The sequence below is a fragment of the Erpetoichthys calabaricus genome, chromosome 11, assembly GCF_900747795.2.
Source record: "Erpetoichthys calabaricus chromosome 11, fErpCal1.3, whole genome shotgun sequence".
In the NCBI taxonomy this organism is placed as follows: domain Eukaryota; kingdom Metazoa; phylum Chordata; class Cladistia; order Polypteriformes; family Polypteridae; genus Erpetoichthys; species Erpetoichthys calabaricus.
The window spans coordinates 78,895,725-78,920,227 of record NC_041404.2 but is presented as its reverse complement, the minus strand read 5'-3'; the positions used below and the strand labels follow the sequence as shown (position 1 = coordinate 78,920,227).

At 42.1% G+C, this 24,503-nt stretch overlaps 1 protein-coding gene across 4 annotated transcripts in view; it reads right to left on the bottom strand.

Annotated features, from left to right (window-relative positions):
* syn1 (synapsin I) overlaps nt 1-24,503 on the bottom strand; it is a 326,193-nt gene that overhangs the window by 188,231 nt on the left and 113,459 nt on the right. For all 4 annotated transcript variants that reach the window (XM_051933641.1, XM_051933643.1, XM_051933642.1 and 1 more), the window contains exons 3-5: nt 16,673-16,760; nt 13,995-14,151; nt 409-498 (exon numbers count right to left, since the gene is read on the bottom strand). In XM_051933641.1, coding sequence (XP_051789601.1) covers nt 409-498; nt 13,995-14,151; nt 16,673-16,760 — 335 coding nt within the window. The remainder of the gene's footprint in view (nt 1-408; nt 499-13,994; nt 14,152-16,672; nt 16,761-24,503) is intronic.

Sequence of the window (24,503 nt, the reverse complement as noted above, 5' to 3'; positions counted from 1 at the left end):
AAAATGCACACCCATACTAGAAGAAAAATCTAGTTCAGCAAGTGAATAAAGCACAGCCTTTCAATAAAAATCTATTTATAATCTGCAAATAACAGTTTTAATGAAGCAGTCACATACTTCATCATTACAGGTCACTCTACCTTACCAAACATTTACCATAATTAGGTACTGTAAGCTCTCTAAAAACTGTACACTTGTCAAAAAATAAAAGTTTTCTACAGATATTTTAGCACATATGTACAGTATGTACACATGTATACAGTATGTGTAGTTATTGCATGCCATTTTGTATGTTACTTAATTATATTGCTAAATCGTTGCCTGTTCACAATGAAGAATCAGAAGATAAACTGAATAATTTGCAGAAATCCCAAGGATCACCGCTGGGTGTCACAGCAGAAAACTTACCATCTCTTTGTGGTTGGGATAGTAGGTCTGTTCAATCAGCGGGAAGTCATCTGGTCCCAGCTTCTTGTATAGCCTGGTCAGCTGAGAAAACTGCCAAAGATAAAGACATCCAGAAGAATGATCAGTGGGGCACCAGCACTCTGGAGAACACAAACGCATTTGCTCAGATACAGTAAATATTCAGTTAGTTCTCTTTGCGTTCAGGCATGAAAATTCTAAATTGTACAAATGAGTCTGAACAAATACACTGCATCTTCTGTCTATACAGAGATTTAAATAACAATATGTAGATCAGTATTTAAAAGGTTCTAGCAATTCCCACAAAGTTATAACATAACTCCATAAAATATTACTGAATAAACAGGTTTCTTATGGAATGCCAGTTTTGTATCGTTTATATGTAAATGCATTTTTTAAAATGTTTCTCATCCTTTTTATATTTACCGCACATAAACAGCGTATAGAGCTGTATACTAAAGTTTGGGCACCCTGAGTCAGATTGTTTAGTTTTACTGCATTTATACGTGAAAGCCAGTGAACACACCATCCACAGGGTATAAACCTTAACTTGCCATATTTCTGTATGTTTTAATGCCTAATAAACTATGAGAGTAAATCAAACAGACAACAGATAGAAGCTGGCACAATAGAACACATTTTTCAATGGCTTATGGGTAGTTTGATCACGCACAGTTCAGCACTCTGCTATTAGTCGATTTGAAGGCAAGGTCAAATGAACACGGACGCTTAGCTGAGTAATCGCATTGTTGAACATTAGAACACTCTAGACGAGAACAGGCCATTCAGCCCAACAAAGCTTGCCAGTACTATCCACTGATTTCTTCCAAAAAAACATCAAGTCGAGTTTTGAAAGTCCCCAACGTCTTACTGTCTACCACTCTACTTGGTCGCATATTCCAAGTGTCTATCGTTCTTTGTGTAAAGAAAAACTTCCTAATGTTTGTGTGAAATTTACCCTTATCAAGTTTCCAACTGTGTCCCCGTGTTCTTGATAAACTCATTTTACAATAACAGTCTCGATCTACTCGACTAATTCCCTTCATAATTTTAAACACTTCAATCATCCATCCATCCATCCATTGTCTCCCGCTTATCCGAGGTCGGGTCGCGGGGGCAGCAGCTTGAGCAGAGATGCCCAGACTTCCCTCTCCCCGGCCACTTCTTCTAGCTCTTCCCGGGAGAATCCCAAGGCGTTCCCAGGCCAGTCGAGAGACATAGTCCCTCCAGCGTGTCCTGGGTCTTCCCCGGGGCCTCCTCCTGGTTGGACGTGCCCGGAACACCTCACCAGGGAGGCGTCCAGGAGGCATCCTGATCAGATGCCCGAGCCACCTCATCTGACTCCTCTCGATGCGGAGGAGCAGCGGCTCTACTCTGAGCCCCTCCCGGATGACTGAGCTTCTCACCCTATCTTTAAGGGAAAGCCCAGACACCCTGCGGAGGAAACTCATTTCAGCCGCTTGTATTCGCGATCTCGTTCTTTCGGTCACTACCCATAGTTCATGACCATAGGTGAGGGTAGGAACATAGATCGACTGGTAAATTGAGAGCTTCGCCTTGCGGCTCAGCTCCTTTTTCACCACGACAGACCGATGCAACGCCCGCATTACTGCGGATGCCGCACCGATCCGCCTGTCGATCTCACGCTCCATTCTTCCCTCACTCGTGAACAAGACCCCGAGATACTTGAACTCCTCCACTTGGGGCAGGATCTCGCTACCAACCCTGAGAGGGCACTCCACCCTTTTCCGGTTGAGGACCATGGTCTCGGATTTGGAGGTGCTGATTCTCATCCCAGCCGCTTCACACTCGGCTGCGAACCGATCGAGAGAGAGCTGAAGATCACGGCCTGATGAAGCAAACAGGACAACATCATCTGCAAAAAGCAGTGACCCAATCCTGAGCCCACCAAACCGGACCCCCTCAACACCCTGGCTGCGCCTAGAAATTCTGTCCATAAAAGTTATGAACAGAATCGGTGACAAAGGGCAGCCCTGGCGGAGTCCAACTCTCACTGGAAACGGGTTCGACTTACTGCCGGCAATGCGGACCAAGCTCTGGCACTGATCGTACAGGGACTGAACAGCCCTTATCAGGGGGGCCGGTACCCCATACTCTCGGAGTACCCCCCACAGGATTCCCCGAGGGACACGGTCGAATGCCTTTTCTAAGTCCACAAAACACATGTAGACTGGTTGGGCAAACTCCCATGCACCCTCCAGGACCCTGCTAAGGGTATAGAGCTGGTCCACTGTTCCGCGACCAGGACGAAAACCACACTGTTCCTCCTGAATCCGAGGCTCGACTATCTGACGGACCCTCCTCTCCAGGACCCCTGAATAGACTTTTCCAGGGAGGCTGAGGAGTGTGATCCCTCTGTAGTTGGAACACACCCTCCGATCCCCCTTCTTAAAGAGGGGGACCACCACCCCGGTCTGCCAATCCAGAGGCACTGTCCCTGATGTCCATGCGATGTTGCAGAGGCGTGTCAGCCAAGACAGTCCTACAACATCCAGAGCCTTGAGGAACTCCGGGCGTATCTCATCCACCCCCGGGGCCCTGCCACCAAGGAGTTTTTTGACCACCTCGGTGACCTCAGTCCCAGAGATGGGGGAGCCCACCTCTGAGTCCCCAGGCTCTGCTTCCTCATTGGAAGGCATGTTAATGGGATTGAGGAGGTCTTCGAAGTATTCCCCCCACCGACCCACAACGTCCCGAGTCGAGGTCAGCAGCGCACCATCCCCACCATATACAGTGTTGACACTGCACTGCTTCCCCTTCCTGAGACGCCGGATGGTGGACCAGAATCTCCTCGAAGCCGTCCGAAAGTCATTCTCCATGGCCTCCCCAAACTCCTCCCACGCCCGAGTTTTTGCCTCAGCAACCACCAAAGCCGCATTCCGCTTGGCCTGCCGGTACCTATCAGCTGCCTCCGGGGTCCCACAGGACAAAAGGGTCCTGTAGGACTCCTTCTTCAGCTTGACGGCATCCTTCACCGCCGGTGTCCACCAGCGGGTTCGGGGATTGCCGCCACGACAGGCACCGACCACCTTACGGCCACAGCTCCGGTCAGCTGCCTCAACAATAGAGGCACGGAACATGGCCCATTCGGACTCAATGTCCCCCACCTCCCTCGGGATGTGGTCGAAGTTCTGCTGGAGGTGGGAGTTGAAGCTACTTCTGACAGGGGGCTCTGCCAGACGTTCCCAGCAGACCCTCACAACACGTTTGGGCCTACCACGCCTGACCGGCATCCTCCCCCACCATCGAAGCCAACTCACCACCAGGTGGTGATCAGTTGACAGCTCCGCCCCTCTCTTCACCCGAGTGTCCAAGACATGTGGCCGCAAGTCCGACGACACGACCACAAAGTCGATCATCGAACTGAGGCCTAGGGTGTCCTGGTGCCAAGTGCACATATGAACACCCCTATGCTTGAACATGGTGTTCGTTATGGACAATCCGTGACGAGCACAGAAGTCCAATAACAAAACACCGCTCGGGTTCAGATCAGGGGGGCCATTCCTCCCAATCACGCCCTTCCAGGTCTCACTGTCATTGCCCACGTGAGCATTGAAGTCTCCCAGCAGAACGAGGGAGTCCCCAGAAGGTATGCCCTCTAGCACCCCCTCCAGGGACTCCAAAAAGGGTGGGTACTCCGAACTGCTGTTCGGTGCATACGCACAAACAACAGTTAGGACCCGTCCCCCCACCCGAAGGCGAAGGGAGGCTACCCTCTCGTCCACCGGGGTAAACCCCAATGTACAGGCTCCAAGTTGGGGGGCAATAAGTATACCCACACCTGCTCGGCGCCTCTCACCGGGGGCAACTCCAGAGTGGTAGAGAGTCCAGCCCCTCTCAAGGAGATTGGTTCCAGAGTCCAAGCTGTGCGTCGAGGTGAGCCCGACTATATCTAGCCGGAACCTCTCAACTTCGCGCACTAGCTCAGGCTCCTTCCCCTTCAGAGAGGTGACATTCCACGTCCCAAGAGCCAGTTTCTGTAGCCGAGGATCGGACCGCCAAGGTCCCCGCCTTCGGCCACCACCCTAACTCACACTGCACCCGACCTCCTTGGCCCCTCCCATAGGTGGTGAGCCCATGGGAAGGGGGACCCACGTTGCCTCTTCGGGCTGTGCCCGGCCGAGCCCCATGGGTGCAGGCCCGGCCACCAGGCGCTCGCCATCGAGCCCCACCTCCAGGCCTGGCTCCAGAGTGGGGCCCCGGTGACCCGCGTCCGGGCAAGGGAAAACGCCGTCCAAAATGGTTTTTCTTCATAGGAGGTTTGTTTAACCGCTCTTTGTCTCATCCCTCACCTAGGACCAGTTTGCCTTGGGTGGCCCTACCAGGGGCATAAAGCCCCGGACAACAGAGCTCCTAGGATCATTGGGACACGCAAACCCCTCCACCACGATAAGGTGACGGTTAAAGGAGGGGTGCTTCAATCATGTCACCTCTTAATCTTCTTTTGCTTAACCTGTATAGGCTCAGCTCTTTAATCTTTCCTCAGAATTCAACCCCTGTAGCACCATACAGAGATTTCTTAGGGCAGAAGGACTGAAACCGGTTGAAATTTACCGAAGGATGTTGGCTCAGTATGGAAGTGACAACGGTATGACTCAACAAAAAGTTAAGGAACGGGTAGAAAGGTTTAAATTGTGTAGAACAAGTGTAACTTAAGAAGTGTGATTTGGTCGATCATCAACATGGCGACTGCCTTCATCATCACAAAAGGCCAAGGGACTGCATTGTACAGCAACAGTAGACATTTGGATATCAGCGATGGATCCACACAGTGCATGATGATGTGGGGTACCCAAATAACTTACTGATCTACACAAGCCAAAATCCTTCAGTGAATTTCAGCAGATTTCACTCCCTCTGTCCAAAGCAATCTCACTATAGTGTGGTTATCAACAATGGTGCAATTCTGCAGCAAGTATCCATGTTCATTTGATTTTTGGCTTCAATTAGACTAGCGGCAGAGCACTGCGCTGAAGGTAGCCATAAGCCATCACAAATGTGTTGTATTGCATCAGCTTTTATCTGTTGGGATCACCATGTAATTTTCAGACTGTGCTTACTTTTTGATTTACCCTCATATTTCTTAGATTAAAAAAAGAATATATCAGTGAATGTAGTAAGCAATTTGATCAGGAGTGTCCATAGTTCTGCATACTTCTACATATGGCACAAAGAAACAGAGAAGGAGAGAGTACGTTAGAAAAAAATACAAAGACAGTATGCCAGTATTCTACCATATTAAAAATTATTTTTAGTGCTTAAATTTCTTTACAGGATGCCATAATTGGTTACATACATAACTTCTTACATGAGCTTTAACCTCCTCGGCGTTAGCCCCAAATTTTTTGTACAGTATATAAAACGGATAACCCCGAGTACTATTTGGGGTAACCTGTGTCATACATGCGCATCAGAGGATCTCCTTATGGGCTCTGTCGAGATATGTAATAAGTCGATGGAACAAGAGGGAGTGCTATCACTAACATCATTATCACTAACTATGTCTTCACCTTCTCTCGCCCAGCGAGTGTACTTAACTCCGCCCCCTCTGGATCCCCATCCATAAGAATCCCAGAATCCTGGAAGGAGACATCATTTGTACTAGGGCAAACTGCCAGAAGGACCTCTCGATAAGAGTGACCTCTCAAGACGAGTATTGCTTTTGTTTTGACCTGAAACTCAGGACAACAATGCCAAGACGGACGATTCTTTTGTTTATTTTTCCTTTATAGTAAATGGGATGGCCTGGTTGGCACCCCAAATTTTGATCCAGTAGTCTGTGGTTCCTGCACCTGGCCACACCTGTTTTGATGAGATATAGAGTGTAAAGCCCCAATAACTCTCAGGACAGTATCCTGCCACCATTTTGTGAATGAAATGGCATCATACTGCAAAAAATCTTTCATTTTTTCTATGTGCTCTGCCACTCTATGGTAACTCATTTTTATTCCTGAGTGGGATAAAGCCCTCAACAAAACAACACAATGACATACAAACAAAGAGCTGTAAAGCAAGTTTTAGGACAAACTGAAACTAAACCATTAGTTGAATCAAGCAATAGTGATGACAATGGGAATTGGTCCTCAAACATTAATACAGATAATGGAAGTGATGCATACAGCACTGCACAACCTAACGGTCTTGATATGGCAGGTGGCATACCTTAGACCTACTAAGGTTTATTGTGGTGCGAGTAGCTTCATCGTAAAAGGGCAAAATGATTGTGATCAAGTGGAAGGACAAGGAAAGTCCCTAAGTAGTGTTCACTGTGCAGCAACTGGCAATGTGCATGTCAGGAGAAATGTGGAAGTCACTAAGAATTATGTTGTAGTAGCCTACAATAACAAAAAAAGTGCGTCGATCATGCGGATCACGCAATTCCATTCTACCCTCTAATGCACAAGCAAAAGAAAAACTATTATAGGAAAAGTGCACAAAGAAACACTTCTACTATCCCAATTGTGACACTGGGCTGTGCGTCATTGACTGTTTCGAAACATCTCACATGCAGGACGACGTGCACTAACTCTACGTACATCAGTAGAGCACTGGACGCTAGGCAGACCTTTCCTTCTGTATTTATGTTTTGGTTTGGTATTTACAGGTTTCTATTACACATAATATTTTTCATTGTTAGAATTCAATGTTTTTGACTTGTTTCACCAAGCGTAAACATAACGCTAAAAAGGCTAAGAGACTTACACATATTGCATTCTCTTTAATAAAATCCCTGTGTGCGTCCATGTGTCCGTGTCTTCTGGTGAAGTGCGCATGCGCGGGGCACGGAGTGATGCTTCAAAGCAGATGCTTCAAAGGCCGCCTGACACGTCACACAAGACAGAGAGGGCGGGACCTATAAAATATTGCGTGGCAGATCCAATCGGATTTCGGTAAATGAGGTAAGACCTAAAACAGAAAACGCAAAAAATTCAATCGGGTACTGAGACACGGAGACCAGCTTCCCCATTGTTGTGCAAGTGTTCGCTCTGAGGATGTCAGATTTGCGATTAAGAAGCTTGGCCCGGTAAAGTGTAAAGTAAAAGTAGATTAATTTTCGTGCACATTATATCAGTTGCTGGGGAGAATCTCCTGATTGCCCACTGTTGTCACAGAAAATTAAACGCATATTACGGACAGCAAAGCCAGTGTTACTGTCAGAGAAAATTACAGGCATTTTACGGAAAAAATTTAATGAGGTAAAAGGTCCCTTGCCATTTAATATAGACTGTTCCCACTAATGTTTATGGACTACTGTTCTAGCGCCTGTTATTGTAACGGGCTTAATGTCTAGTTGTCTAATAAAAAAAACATACAGTAAAACGCAAAAGTGTTACAAAATGTTTAATCCTGTGTATAAAGTAAAACCTTGATTATCCATCAGTCGACTAAATGTCTGTCTCCATTAACCATCAGGGCAATTCTATTTTCTCAGGTCTTGTGTTTATACTTTCAGTATGAATTTGAACTTTCGGCCAGTTATTCTGTAAAATGAACAATTAACTAGAAAAACACCAGTACTATTTACCCTACCGTTAATTATTAGAAATATTTAATAAACAAACAAATAAATAAATAAATAAATAAATAAAAGCTGACCTGTACCGGGCGGCACGGTGGCGCAGTGGGTAGCGCTGCTGCCTCGCAGTTGGGAGACCTGGGGACCTGGGATCGCTTCCCGGGTCCTCCCTGCGTGGAGTTTGCATGTTCTCCCCGTGTCTGCGTGGGTTTCCTCCGGGCGCTCCGGTTTCCTCCCACAGTCCAAAGACATGCAGGTTAGGTGGATTGGCGATTCTAAATTGGCCCTAGTGTGTGCTTGGTGTGTGGGTGTGTTTGTGTGTGTCCTGCGGTGGGTTGGCACCCTGCCCAGGATTGGTTCCTGCCTTGTGCCCTGTGTTGGCTGGGATTGGCTCCAGCAGACCCCCGTGACCCTGTGTTCGGATTCAGCGGGTTGGAAAATGGATGGATGGATGGATGACCTGTACCTAACCTTGAACCTTATGACAAACCAATGGACATCATGCCAAGCTTTAGTGGCACGGCAGGCCTGTTAAAGGCAGCAGATATAGCAGACACCCAGCTGCACAAAGCCCCCTCTTACATTCCAGACTAAGTGACTGAACTTCAGCTTCTACCAGAATCTGCCTGAACTTCATCTGATAACAAAGGTGGCAATCAGAGTGGAATGGACAGCTTTCCAAAGGGCCCTCTGTAGACACTTTTAGGCCAGAAGGCACAAAATATACCCAAGCAAGAAAAAGGCCTATAACTCATGGAATGACAACTGGGATGGACAGAATAATGCATCTACAAGAAGGCATCGATTTTGGAACTGGAAGGGACTTTAATCCAATCAGAAAAGGTTTCACCTTTCTTCATAAACTAGTTGCACTCACTCCATGACCAGAATTCTCAACACACACTCATAGATTTTCTGGGGCTCTGGGACCCAAGGTTACTCCTGAATGCATTCTTTAAAAAAATGACCTCTCTCTGAAACTAAAATGCAGATGCGCTCTCGCTCTCATTTTGGAGAGCTGAAACTGTCAATATCTTCTCTTATGGACAAGAAAATTGAGACGCACTTTGACAGTAGTCTGAGAAGTAGCTACTACTACTACTACTACTTTTTTACTATCTACACTATTGTGACAGAAAGACTAACGGTTTTCCCTATGAAGTTGCAAGCAACACAGCAAAGGGCCTAACAGCAGAAAGCAAGCTGAGAAAGCAGCATCACTGACCACTAAAATTAATTTTAAAAAGATCAGAAAAGATATAATTAATTATTGTATCTTAAAAAATTATCCCTGTAATACGGCCTATCGTATAGTCCTTTAGATTGGGCAAAGCTTTGTAGTGGCGAATTCAAACACTGAAGGAAACTGTGTTACACACGCGTGTTTAGGAGACAACTAAAGGGCTTGAGTACATGTAATTCCACGGCAGACCAGGGGGTGGCGAGGTGCACTAATTCTCCCTCTCGATCTTTTGCAGACCATTCTAGGGAAATCCTCGGATGACATCACTTCCTCTACAGGCCTTTAAAGCTGCCATCTTGTGGAGAATGAATCAGTTCTGTTTTGGACTCTGTTGTATGAACATGTCTGTGCTTTGGCATCAGTTTTGCAGCCGGGAAAAATTATACGGGTGGCTGCCCCAATCCTTCACAATGTCTTATGCTCGTTCTTCTTACAGCTGCGATGTATCCAACCTTCATTCTTATTTATGAATGGCTTCTGCAAGTTTTCCCAATTTGAATGTATTAGGTTTAAATTCTCTTTGGAAAATTAAATGTATTAATGCTTCACTTAGAGTTCACATTTTGAGCACTAAACATGCACTAACCCAACTCATTTTTAATTGCATATGAAGAATTGATTCAGATTATTCATAACTAATCCATATAATGTCTACCATTTCACACACTTTCACTCTTTGATTCTCAGTTACAGTGGCAACATGTTCATCTGTCGCTGAGGTTAAAGGCTGGCTAGACCATAAGTCATCTTTGAGGGACAGTCAGGAATGACAAAATTCTGCAGTCCACCTCCTGACTGTGGCATATGAATAGGACTGGAGACCCCTGGCAGACGTTGTCTAAGAGAGAACAATCCCTCATGTTACAAAATCAATTACAGTATAATGCTTGATTTTTGAGGTTTTTGGCACTCTGATTGGCTTGACTTGGAAACAAGAAACACGCTATCAACCACAAGTACTAGAAATTTGTAATTCGCATATTTTAGTACATAGGAGCTAATCTTTGGCCACTTTCAAAATGGACTCTACACAATACCCCTTTCAGGTTCATGCTGATATTCATTTGCACTGATGTGACTCTGGCTGAGGGAGCGGAAGTTGAACAACTCACCAAAGCAGTCCTTTTTATTCCCTTTAACTTTTGCTAAAATGGTTCTCACTAACTAGGGGCGAATCCTAACCTTAAAGGGGCTCTGCTGCAATGTACTTGTTGTGCAGGAATGTAGAGCCTTAGTGTGAAAATCAAAAGGAACGCAGACAAATGTTTGACTGGTTCAACAGCCCCTCCGATAATTAGCAAAGCTGATTACACAGAAGCACACATGACACTTAGCTAGCCAGATATGTGAAACTGCTAATATCATCAGCTCTTTTACTTAATGCTTTAAAACAATTATATTAACAATTGGTCATTTTAATTGTTATTATAAATCATTAACAGGAATCTTGTTGGGTTCTGTACTACTGAAGATGGGGCTTTGTTTATGCTTTTCTTAAATCTGAAAAGAAATCCATGCAAAAGAAAGAATTCTTCTGCCACTCAGACTGTCACGCCTTGTCTTCAGTAACACAACAAAGCTCAGAGAAGTGACATTACTCTCTGGCATCCCCACCCCATACGCACCACTGCCCCTGTCACAAACTAGACCTTCATACTCCTCAGCAATCCAACATGGTGCTCAGGAGACCGCAAGAGAAAATCAAAAATGAAATGGAGACGTTTATGGAGACAAATTATCTTCTGGTCTCTTTGGGTATAGCAGAGAGAATGCAGTTTTAGGAGACATGGATCTTTAAAGTGCGTGTGTGTGTGTGTGTGTTTTTTCCATGATATTTACAAAGTATTAGGTTTTTGGAGTAAACCAAGAAGGACGTGTATGTCAGTGTGTGTGATGTTTGAAAGCTTTAGACAAATCAAATTAATAATGCTTCTCTCACAGGTACTGTATATTAAAATCCTGAAATTGTAAACATATACAGTACTTTCATCACAGCAAAATGTCCCCATAGTTACGATTTTACAGGTTAATTTAACGCTGGGTGTTTTTCTGCACTTTATTATAGCAGATGGAATTGGAAGTACACTCTCCATACATCCATCCATCCATTTTCCAACCCGCTGAATCCGAACACAGGGTCACGGGGGTCTGCTGGAGCCAATCCCAACCAACACAGGGCACAAGGCAGGAACTAATCCCGGGCAGGGTGCCAACCCACCGCAGGACTCTCCATACATACGGATGTTAATTAAATTCTGCCGATTTCAAAAATGCATTAGGAAGGTGATTAAATTACACTAATAACAGAGGAAATGCTGACACTAACAAAAGTAACAACAAGCATTTCTTAGGTGAATTAACTTTGTACTTGAAAGTAACATTACTGCTGCATAGATAACCCCGTGACCCTGTAATGGATAATCAGGGACTGTCTAGATACACAGACGTGCATTTTGGATATAAATTAGTACTCGGGTGTTGTATCGTGTTAGCCATGATGGATGTAGTGAGAAGTCAAGCAAAATGACACCTTTTATTGGTTAATTTAAAAGATTACAATATGCAATGCTTTCGAGGCAGCTAAGGCCCCCTTCTTCAGGTACCGTGTACATCTTGATGACATCTTGCCTGAAGAAGGGGCCGAATTGCCTTGAGAGCATCCATATTATAATATTTTTAGATAGCCAATAAAAGATATATACATTCGTAATGCAAAGTTACATATAAATAGCATTATCTTTCACAAAATTGCAACTGTTTATACAACTTCCTTGGTCAGAAATGCAAGCACAGCCGACCATTTCCACTACACCAGCGACTGGATGTGCACCTTGGCAATGCTGTTCTTTTATTTGCCTCCATCAGAAACATAAAATCCAGTTTGGTGAAGAACAACGTAATCTACCATAGTGAAGATACTTGCATGCTTTGCTTTTGCGTTTATGGTGTAAAGTGACCCCAATGCAGAAGACAAACTGATCTTAAATATCCCGGTGATTGGGTAGTCGCTGCCATTAGCTTGTCCTCAAAGTCAAGTTTGATTTAGTAATGACAGCAAATCACCTCCTCTCAACAGGATGGTGAATGCTTTCCTCCCGTATTGTCACCATGTCATACTCATCGCTGTTTTTACTTATCTATTGTCCAGAAGTTTGAGCACAAAAATCATGAAAATATTTCTAGGAAAGGTTAGACAGCACATGGCAATCATTTTAGGGTTTTTGTTCACCAAAAGCATTGTAGTTTTCTAGTGTGGAATGTGGGTAGAGCGGACACTCCTTCGTCCTCTTTTTTCGGCTGCTCCCGTTAGGGGTTGCCACAGCTGATCATCTTCTTCCATATCTTTCTGTCCTCTGCATCTTGTTCTGTTACACCCATCACCTGCATGTCCTCTCTCACCACATCCATAAACCTTTGCTTAGGCCTTCCTCTTTTTCTCTTGCCTGGCAGCTCTATCCTTAGCATCCTTCTCCCAATATACTCAGCATCTCTCCTTTGCACATGTTCACACCAACGCAATCTCGCCTCTCTGACTTTGTCTCCCAGCCGTCCAACCTGAGCTGACCCTCTGTTTATTTATAATTTACCTTAGCCATAAAGTGCAAGATTTAGATATGGAGGAAGAAAAGGAGGCGGCACATACAGTTTGATGGCCTCAATGTACAGAGACTCTTCTTTTTTTTTTTTGTATGTGGGCAAAACAGTCTGGTTAATTTGACTGAGCCGTCATGTAATGTCTGCTGAACTACAACATGTGTGAGCTTATTTAGAATTCATGTTCTCTCCCTGCTGAGACAATCCTTGGCTGTAAGGTACAAACGAAGCTTGATCAAAAGACTTTGATTGTGTGAAGGAGTATAATGGCAACAGGCACAGAAGTTGTGTGTAATGGCAAGAGTAGGGCTTTTTATAATTGTATAAATATATTTAATCACATTCACTCACTAAATGATTTTAATACATTAACAGAAATTTTGTTGATTTCATTAACAGTAATATATTTCTGTCTATTTCCCTGGTGAGCTGCAGGTTTTCATTCTAACATTTTTCTAATCAGCAAACAGTTTTCACTGCTAATAAACTCCTTTTCCCTTCATTTTAAAAGCCCTGTTTTTAAGTAATCAGTCCTCTGAATTGATTCGTTTCTTTATTAAAAGGCAGCCAAACAGAAATGAGATGTGAAACAAGCAAACAGATGACCAGCTAAACTGGAACGTCAAACTCCAGCCAATTTCACTCCAACCAGCTCCTTACTGAGAAGCCAATTCTTGCTATTTATTAAAGCCGTTATTGAATATCATGACTTGTTGCTGCCCTCATTCTGCCACAGCAGACTGTTGATTTTCTGTTTTTTCTAAGACCACCGTCAAGATGTTTTGGTGACCTGAGCAGACCAACATGGCAGAGACCTTCACCTTTCTGTATTTTCAGGTATTTTTGTGTCTCATTATTGTTTGGCTGCTTATTGAGGAAAAAGTAACACCTAAGGGGTCTGAGACACGTCAATGAAAGCTAAGGCAAAACAAGTTAGTCAGCAGCAAAAATGGTTCACTAATTAAGAAGAAGGTTAGAATGAAAACCTGTGGCCCACCAGGACTGGACTTGGACACCCCTGGTCTTTTGGTTAGCTGAAGTGACAGATTAGTGCTCAAACATTCCCAGCTGCTTTGTACCACAATAAAAACCATTAACATCATTGTTGATTAATAATAAGAGGATGAACATCACAGCAGTAGAACATCTGCTGTGGACATTATTAGAATGTCATAATCCATTAGGAAGACTCACCACCCAGGGCTTATCACAAAAGTTGTACACGGAGTGCAGAGAGTTGACACTGGGCAGTCCAGCATACTGCAGGCCAATGACAATGTTGCGGAAGTCACCGTTCTTTGCCATGCTGAAGGCGTGCTGACGAACCAGGACAAAATCTGGCCTGATGGACCTGCAGGTGGAGCACAAAGCAAGACTCATTAACCCTAAAAGAACATGAAGTTAAATGAAACAAACTGTGGTTATTTGATTAGGTCATTCCAGCTGGCACTCTTTCACACCTTCCTTTCAAAATGGCCCCCTCAAGTGAATAATTCATGCTAATAGTAAGAACTCGGGCCTTCCGATGTCTCAAGATGCACCATCAGGTTACATAATAGATTAACATGGCTTCAACTTGGACAAACATTTTTCTTCTGTCTACTTTTGAACAATTTGTGATTGTAGAGTGCAACAAGCTCTTTTTACAATTTAACTTTTTGTTTGTAAAAATCCTTGCTGACATTACACAGTCCCAAAAAGCAGATACATTTAAGGACGTAACAATTTTGTGAGGCAAATGTTAATAAAGCAAGTAGGATGAACAGCAGGTAAGAGACAATTTCTTTAGTTTCACTGTGAAAGCCTGCTTTCTTTGTCTGCAGAAACCATTAGGCATTCAAACGCTTCATTTCCATCTTCTAATTACAAGCAGGAGTTGCTAATTTTAAGAAGTTTTATCAAATCAGATTCAATTAGATTAATGTTGATTGAATTAATTTCAATCAATGCAGCAGGAAACTAGTTAGCATGTGTGCAATCTGTAATGGCAAGTTAAAATTTAGATGCACTTTGGAATTAATGCAGAACAAATATTCAGCTTTAATGTGGATTTTTTATTATTTCTTTATACATCGTATTTACTCATTTATTTAGCAAGTATTATTATAAAGCCAAATCTGATTAGTTAAGTGGGACTCAGGGAGTTGCTCATTTAAAAGCATCTGACATTTTAGTCTTAGAGAATTCAAGATTTTCTTAGGCAATAAAACTATAATGTTTATCACCTGCTAGGTATTATCACCAAAATGGAATATTCCTGAGATTGATGCCTGCTAGCAGCTAACATTTAATAAAAGAGGAGACCGGAAACCTGCGATTACAGACACGCTCTAAAAATGACTAAAAAATGAGCATCACTAGAGCTTGCACTGTGGTTAGAAGGGCTGCTTCTCTTTCTCAACATTTGAGTCACAACCCAGTCACTATCTTTGGATCACATCCTAAATAAAAGCACGTTAGGTTGATCATTCAGGCTGACTTCTTGACTACTTTGAATATTCCTTATGGTCAAATGGTTGAGATGATTTGGCATCAGATGACCCCACAATGGAAAACGAGTGGTTAGGGTTGTTATTAATAAGCTGTTTCGATGGCACCTTAAGTGGTTGTGGACTTAGCATTCACATGACCATCAATGCTAAACTACTTTTTATTTATAAAATACAGAATGTATTCTTAATCACACTGAGCTGAAAAAAAAACTATTTCAGACAATTAGAAATTTACATGTAGCCATTTATTTTAGGTCTAAATTTTTTCCTGTTTTCAAGCCTTTCATGCTCTTCTCTCTTGTTGAAGAATGGGACTCTCAGCTCTCTCTTGTCTGAGGAGATCCAGTGCATGAAGGCAATTTGAAAAAAGATTGGGCAGTACTCACGTGCAGGGTGTGATCAGACTGTCTATATTCTTCACCTCTCCTGCTTTTAAATTTTTTTTTATTAAACATAATTTACATTTCACATGTGTACAGTTTTTACATATTTCTACTGCTGGAGTACTGACAAGTTAGGTGATTTGCTCACAATCACAGAACAAGTTTGAAGCAACAACTATTTTACAACCTAAAGCCTTAACCTCTACTGTATGTCACTAAGGCTGTTGTTTTCTATTCTATGACTTATTCCCATCTGCAGGTCAGGTCAGGTCCGGTCAGGTTGGGGAGCATGCACTGATATAGCGCATTGCCGCATCCACCACAGGACGAAACAGCTTGGGATCCTGGTTGGCAACCATCCAGGCAGTCCCACTGTTTCGGAAATGACCATTTATCTGCCGCAGCCAGGTGTTACGTGGGCGTCCCCTTGGCCTGGTCCAGCCACTCAGGTCCTCAACAATGACCCTCAGGGAATCGCACCACATGGCCATACTGCCATAACTGATGTTCTCTCACAATTCAAGTAATGTGCCTCATTTGGGACTCCATAATTTAAACTGCATCCGTGACTGCAAGCGGTCCTCTAACCTACAGGGAAATCTTAGGGGTTGGAGGCAGGATTGGTACTCCAACCACAGTAAAAAAAAAGTTCATGCATCTCTGAGACGACAGACAGGACTCCTTTCTGCTCTCCGCAGGATTAGCTCTGCAGCAGTCGCCATAGGAAGGCTGCTCGCATTATGAAGGAAATGATGGAAAAGCCCTCGGGAGCCCTATCCATGGAAGAGTCAAAACCGTCGGAGAGCCAGTGGGGTCAGGCCTGATGGGGATCAGAACTGGTGTGGTGTGATTTGAAGCGACCCATCCGGGTAGACATGTGGAACATCTGGTCTCTCCGGCATGATCAACTGCAGGCCAACATAATTCTACTTTAGTTTAGATGTGGAACCAAATGAAACACTCTTTCATATCTACACCCCCCTTATCCCCCACTTACTTTGTGACCTTGGCGCCATTGCGGAGTGCATCAATGTCCACTGAATAGCTGCCAGTCGCATGTGCCACCAGGTTGAGCTCAGAAAATTCTGCCTATATCAGAAGAAAAGTAGAAATTGAGAAGAAATGAGAATACAATAGAAATACAAATAAAAAAATATGATGTGGTGAGTTACATTTAATAGAAATCAATTTGTTAGTAAGTATTTAGAAATGACATAAAAAATAGCAATACAGCCATCAATAACAAAGAAGATATCATATTACAAAACCTGCTTATAGCAACCTTAACGTGCATCACGTGTGGTAGCTGCCTGACTGGCATTTGCTGTCTGTGGTATCAAATGATATGGTGGACACAGATCTGTCTTTATCATCACAACTTCAATAGCCTGGGTTCAATAAATGTCCCAGTTAATGTCAGTAACAAGTTTGCACATCATATCTGTGTTTATGTGCTTTGTTTTTTTTCTTCCGCGTACTCTGGTTTCTTCACACATCCCAAAGAAATGAATGTTAGGTTAACCACTGACTCTAAAAATATCAGGACACAATGGCCTTGTTGCGGACAAAGAAAACATAAGGATGAACAGAAACCCCAGGATTGCTTAGGTGACATTCTCTAGGAGCTGGTATTGGTTTAAGCAAAAGCCAGCCTTAATTAAAAAGCTTTCTGTATGTTTGAGTTCAAAATATTATAAGAACACTGGGAAAGATCAATACAAATGTCAAAAAGAATTTAAGGAGGTAACATTTGAGATCAGGGCCACGGGGGAACAGTGGTAGCGCTGCTGCCTGGCAGTGACATGACCAGGGTTTGCGTCCCACGTCATCCCCGTGTTTGTGTGGATTTCCTCCGGATGCTCCAGTTTCCTCTCACTGTCCAAAGACATGTAGGTTAAATTGGCCCTAATGTGTGTGGTCACCCTGTGATATAATGGCACCAAATCCAGGGTATGTTCCTGCTGTGCACCCTATGCCAGGTGGAGTAGGCTCCAGGACCCCCGGGAACTATAGCCAAATTAATCAGGTTAGAAAATGACATGACAGTTGAAATCAGGAACAGTAGGAAGTGTAGTCTATCAGTTTGAGCCCCCTAGACACTGTTACAGCTGCCAGACCAATCTAACCAATTACTGCACCCATCAGCACCTACATTTTAAGATCTCAGAATTCTTTACTTGTCACATACACAGTTCTACAAGTACAACATGTAGTGAAATGTGCTGTGATCAGCCATGGGACTGTGCAATAATGTTAAGAAACAGATACTCATTAGGAGAAAATTTGCAGCCATACAACTAATTGGCTGAAATTCAAACCCAGAGTGTGAGGCAGCCATCTCTACCACTGGAACATCTCACTTACACTTGTATTCCCAAATAAAATTAAAATTAAAAGAAATAAGAAAGATCATCACATATTTAATTCAAAGAATTCAGGGAACAGCAATGAACAATATACAGTGTAATAAGGTGCTGATGATGTGTCACTCTCTGTTTCGTAGCTGTGTTTATTATTTTGCCTGTCAACTCAGCCTGGTGGTGCAGTGGTTAGCACTACTGCCTCACAGCTCCAGGAGACTGGGTTCAGGTCCAGGCTTAGCTTTTGTCTCTATGCAGTATGCACATTCTCTTTGCGACAGCGGGATTTTCACCCAAGTGCTCTGGTCGTCCTCTGGTCGAATAAAGTTTCTTAAATCACTCTGTCAGCCTTAAAAACTACTAACACAGTGCCAAGCTTCATGTACATTCCTTTTAAATCATGATACTGTGCTGGTGGTCTTTCTAAAGCCCAAGATTTTTTGTCAGGAATATTTTAATGCTAGAATTCCTGAAGCCTATGAAAAAACGTATAATCCCGGCCCACCTTAAATTCCTTGCTGCAGGCTGCTTGTGCTGATCGACACATTTACAAAACAAAAGACGCTGATGGAGAGGTGTTAAGGTGGGCCGGGATTCCGAGTTTTTTTGTAGGCTTCAGGGATTCTAGTGTTAAACACACAGGCAACGTGCTAAGGAAGAAACATGCAATTGCTACTGTAGATTTGCTAGAAGGATTAAAAAAGTACAGTAAACTGTACATCTATGCAGCACTCCAATATGGAATAATTATTAGGAAAAAGTTGTGTCATTGGATTATTTTAGTAGTTAAATTCCTATATCCTGACTGTAGCCATTTTAACAGAATTATGAAGCCTTTAAAATGTAAAAAATGTAATGAATAAAGTGCATCTACCATGGAAATGTAGTAAGCTTACTAAAGGCAATATAGTAAAGCCTTCTATAAATACCATTACAAAACACACAGGGGAACACTTTCAGTGATAAAATAACATTCATGATGACCAAAGGCAAGTTTAAGGCATCTGCTTCCTCCCGTCTGTCTCAGTCGGAGGCCCGTTTGCTTGCGGTCTGCAGATGACTTTCTTCTTCTTATATCAGTGAGTGCAGTGCTTTTTGGTGGTTCTCACAGTTTTATTTCTACTCTTATCTCTTTCCTTCACCAGGCTCTGCCCTGTCAAAACAGCATTCAACATTTACATTTTCACCCACTGCTTTCTTGCCACATTGTTATTTTAAGAGTTATGTACGGTTTGAAATTAAGGTTATTTTTTTCGCAGCAGTGCCATGCTGTCATTTGTCTCAGAAGTGTGCTTTGTTGATTAAAGCTGTATTTAGTCATTTTATACAGTGGCGCCTTTCCTCAGAGGCATACAATGGAGGGTAATGGAGCACAAGTCCAAACATAAGACACATCCCCTCCATTCATTAGATGTTGTATATCTTTGACGAGCTGGATGTTAGCATTATACTGTATGTGTTCGTGTCTTTAACAGCTACAAGGATGAATTCAATGTTTTGCAAACCTTAATTTTCCAGAGGCTTATCGTCATTTTTAACTGTTAAATTGTCTCAAACCTTAAATCGTCACGAATGTGTATGTATACAGTTCAAAAATTAATTTGAGTTGCTTGAAATATTCTCTTTAGGTATCAAAATTAAGGGGCTGTAATTTAAATTTAAAAATAATTTTTAAAATAACTTTCTTAATTAACAAGCTGAGTTACACAGAAATCATGCAACGAGATGGCACTAAACCTTCAATCCAATAGTGAGATTACAACGGAGTCTCCTTTACCTTACCCAAGTGTGATCTTCTTTTTGGCCAGATGGTTTAGTTCAGTCTTGTTGCATGATTTCTGTATGATGAGCTTGTTTATTTAAAAATAATATATTAAATTATAAAAAGTTAACTTACAGCCTCCTTATTTTAACCCCTGAGATGAATATTCCAAATTACTCTGACTTGTTTTGGAACTGTCTTCAAGGCAGTACATGGTGAGTTTCAAAAGTCTGCACACTCTTTTTCACAATTCCACTTTCTGTATTTTTACTTATAGTAAATATAGTTGGTTACACAATCTTATTAAATGTTATAGTTTCTATCCTGATTTCAGCTATAAACAAAACTAAAATTTTAACAAAAGTGAAAAGGCTTCTGGCCTCCACTGTGTATCTGCATGTGTATGCATACACCCTTAAATAATACACTATATTTCCCTTTATTGGTTTTTGAAGCAGTTCCTGAAAAGATCATTTCTGAACTGGCATACTCTGATTTCCAGGTCACAGGAACTGTCATACAAAGAAAACTGTTTGAACATTTTGAGCTTGAAGCTGAGAAGGGTATTCTACAAATCGCTGATTTAGTAAGTGAACAAAGAATAGCCAGTGTTTACTTAAATACCTTGGGTTATATAGAGTGTATGTTTCTTGTTTTTTAATGAAGTCAACATGGATGCCGAAAAACACAATAACATTTATGTGAATGTTCTCAGTCATCTAGGGTAGTACAACATTGGGAGTTAAGTTATTCTGTTCTGCTGGACATCAATTTCTCTTTCAAAAACGTTTACCTAAAATGGCTTATCCCAGAGTATTTAAGATGTTAATGATCGATCAAGTCCAAGATCCAGCTCGTAACTAGTCAATCACAGAATGGATGAAACTTTATTGTGGTGAAACATCTGGGGAAGCCCTGAGACATCGCTATTGTAAGCTCAGGACTGATGGTGTCTTAATCTGCCTCCTTTGTTTAGAGATGGCTGTTCTTTCTTCATGTAAAGAAGGGATGCTGCTACACCCAGTGGTTATTATGAGAAGCTCTGTAATTACTGGCATCTATCCTCGGTCCATTAATAGGAAACAAAGATCACCACATCTGGAACATCCTCTGTTTTGTTAATAAAAGATATCATAGTGGCGGAAGACAAAAATGATAATGTCTTACGATGTCGTGTTCCCATAGGAAAGACACTGTTGATAGTGATACAGGAAGAACTCCACATGCTTCATATACAGGGGACACTTCTATAGACAGAATGTCTATCATTTACTTTTATGAGTTAACTAACATGGTCTCTCAATTCAGCTGCCATCAGTGTCGGTAATGACACCTATTACGTATGCTCTAGTTTAATCGCCTTTGTGTGTTGATAATCATTTTGGACTATAAAGATGGTGTGATGTGTGTTTTAGAACATAACTGGCCATGGTAATGTTAGCTCTTTTGAAGGATACTGCCAATGGCAGGCTATCAGGAAATGTGATCATTGTTGGCTCATGATGGTAACTGACTTAAAGGGCTACTGTAGACTTCCTAGAGCCATCCTCTTGAAGTTGTGTGCTGATTGCAGAGACCACCATCACATGATCCCAGTTACGCTTCAGGTTTTAACAACTGTAGGGTATTTGGCAATCGGTGCGCTTCAGTGTGAACTGGCTGTCTGGTCAGTAATCTCACCGGTCCATCTGTTTGTGATGGCAGAATTAACATTCTACTCACATACCTCTCATTTCCTTACTGTCAGAATGAGCAGCCCGGGATCAAAAGGTAATTTGCAGCGATTGCCGATTCTCCTAATGCCATTGGCGTGCAATTGACTGCACACATGTTGCAGTTAAGACACCATTACAGAATGAATTTGCTTTTGTAAACAGAAAGCACTTTCATTCAATTAATATACTAATATGCGATGTTCAAAATGCGTCTGACTAACATTGTTGCGAGTTGACAGGCTCAACCCACAATTCCTTTATTTTATCAAAGTGTAGCGTGGGAAGCAAACATCTCTGTCATGCTGTGTGAGATGGTTAGCTTCTTGGTAAGTAAGCCTAATTGCTAGAATTGCAGTTAAGTTTAGTACATTACAAACAACTTCTATAATCTTTATTTCAGGTGATTGTGGATACACCACAAGGGAGGAGATATAATGAAAGGAACTCCCACACACTATCAATGATTTACTGTATATATTTATATATTATAACTTGCTTTGTAAGTCGTCTTAGATAAATGTTGCCAGCTAAATAAATAATCATAATGATAACAGAATGGACCATTGGTTCATTAAAAGGTAAACAGCACTGTTTGGATTTGTACTGCACAACGTATTGCAGAAACATGGGCCGTCTCTGCCACCTGAGATAGTCCAAGATGAGCACAACGATGACCCAGACTCTATGCCCCACGACATCATTGCAATGGCAGTTCAACACCTTCTGGGTATTGTACATTGAATGTAAAGAGACTTGTACGTACTGCAACACTGAAATTTGGCAAAATTATTTTTGCAAGTTAAATAGGAACGTTTTTGATATCTCAACGTTCTGCGCATACAACCTGAAGTAATTGGTGCTGTGTCCTTACTTTGGTCTGGCCGTGTCATGATGGCACATTGCTATTGCTCTCTCCACTCAGTTGCTCTCGCTCTTGGTTTTGCCTTTTATTTGTGACACCCACAGAGAGACCATCAAAAAGAATGGTTTTGCAGTTCTCCATTTCAGCCAGTAATACCACAAGATCACATTCACTTAAGTTTCATTTTCTGCTTTTTTTAATCTGTTCTCCCATGGTGTGTAGTAAAGAGGTCATTCAGGAATATGGAAAATATACATGGTGAGTATTCAAAAAAATCTATCTTTACGCCAGGAGGTCACAGGGAGTGGCTAAAAGGGAGTGCATGAGCGCATAGTTTTAGGAAAAGGAACTTGGTGTGGTTAAGTGGTATATGTACAGTTTTAGATGTACGTTGCCTTTCAAGAGGAGGTAACATTTTAGTCCCGAATCTAAGCAAGGTTTTACACATGAAGCCCCTGGTCATCACACTGTGTTGCTATTGTGACCCTGAGCTGCAAAAGAAGATTAAAAAAATGTCATAACCAGGGATGAAATTTGGTAATATCACTAAGATTCAAAGAAACATCAAAAGAAAGGGAGCATGGTCATTCTCCAGCACCAAGGAAATTCAATGTCCAAGCCACATGCACAATTTTTTTTAATAATACCAGTGAATCATGCAGACCCATGATCTGAAAATAAAATACAAATAAAAACAAAATTAAAGACAAGGAGCTGCTGACACGTCTTATGCATTCTAAATAGTTACTTCTTTCAGATCCTCTAGAAGTCATAATGTATTTTATTACTTCTGGTGGCTTTTGAAATAAAACAGAATGCACATGGTTCATGAAGAGCAAGCAGAACATTTTTATTTTGGCAACACATTCTTTTATTTTCAACATGAAAAAATACAGCTTGACATTTAACCCATCGTTGATATGAATTTGCTACGTAGTGGTATTTCTGTGAAGCTCAGCAGATGTTGCTGCTCTTTTATCTTTCTGCCATTATAGTGGTTATCACTCGGTTTTGCAATCATTTTGCCACAAACACACGACCACAGGTCATTTTGCTGTTCTTTATCGACGTTTAGTTTAGTTTGCTGTTCGATGATCAATAAACACCATACTTACATTTGATTATAAATTCTGAACATGTATGTACTGTGCTCTGGGGGGATTCGCAATAGAGGGGCTGGTGGGGATTGTGCTTTATAAACTTTTCTGCCCACAAATAAATTGGCCCCCTGGTTGCTGTGACCTAAAATGCCAGATTATTAGGCGATATCAAGCAATAATTAGGATTTCTTCTTGCTTGTCTATTTGCTTCAGCATCTTGACAGTTTATTCTTTCTTGTTTCACATCATTTAATCACCTTCTGTGATTTGCTTGATGCTCAGTATATGTCACTGGTCTTCTTTTTGTTTCTTACTATTGTGATGTTCTTCATAATGTAATAATCTTCTGCGATTTGTTTGACACTCAGTACATGTTGCTGCTCTGTTTTTTCTTTCTGCTATATCACCTGGTTTCTCAATCAACAAACACACAACAACAGTTCACTTTGCTGGGGCTGTTTCTACCCAAGATTTTTTACATTTCCAGAACAGATTGGGACTCAAGCTTTTGATTAAGACCAAGATGAAGGTTCTAGCCCCAGTAATTTGTGACTAATTGTGTGACAGACAGTCAGACCTTAGCATTATATATCTATATAAACACTGTATATAGATTGAGGGTGTAGTCCAAATTGCTTACATACCTAAAAAGACAAGCACAACTAGTCAATATTGAACTGAATTGGTTTGGTGTTGGTGGCAGTCTATAGGGAAAAGTGACAAGGAATGCTATCAACCATTTCCCTTCTGCTTCACTGTAATGTTCCCGCTCATAACACACTGCCTGTGACTGCTACTCGTTCTCCAATTTGGAGGGCTGCCTCGGTGGGAAGTGCTGTACCAGTGAGGAAGACAGAAGGTCAGCTACAAAAAACTGATTGAATAAGCAGGACAAAGCATTATAACACATATTTTGCTTTTTACCTGTGTTTCTCTTAAAAGGTTTAAGTGAACAGGTTTCAATCCTTACGTAAATATAAATCTTATATATGTGTGTGTCCTTGCACTAGACACATTTATTAAGAAGCA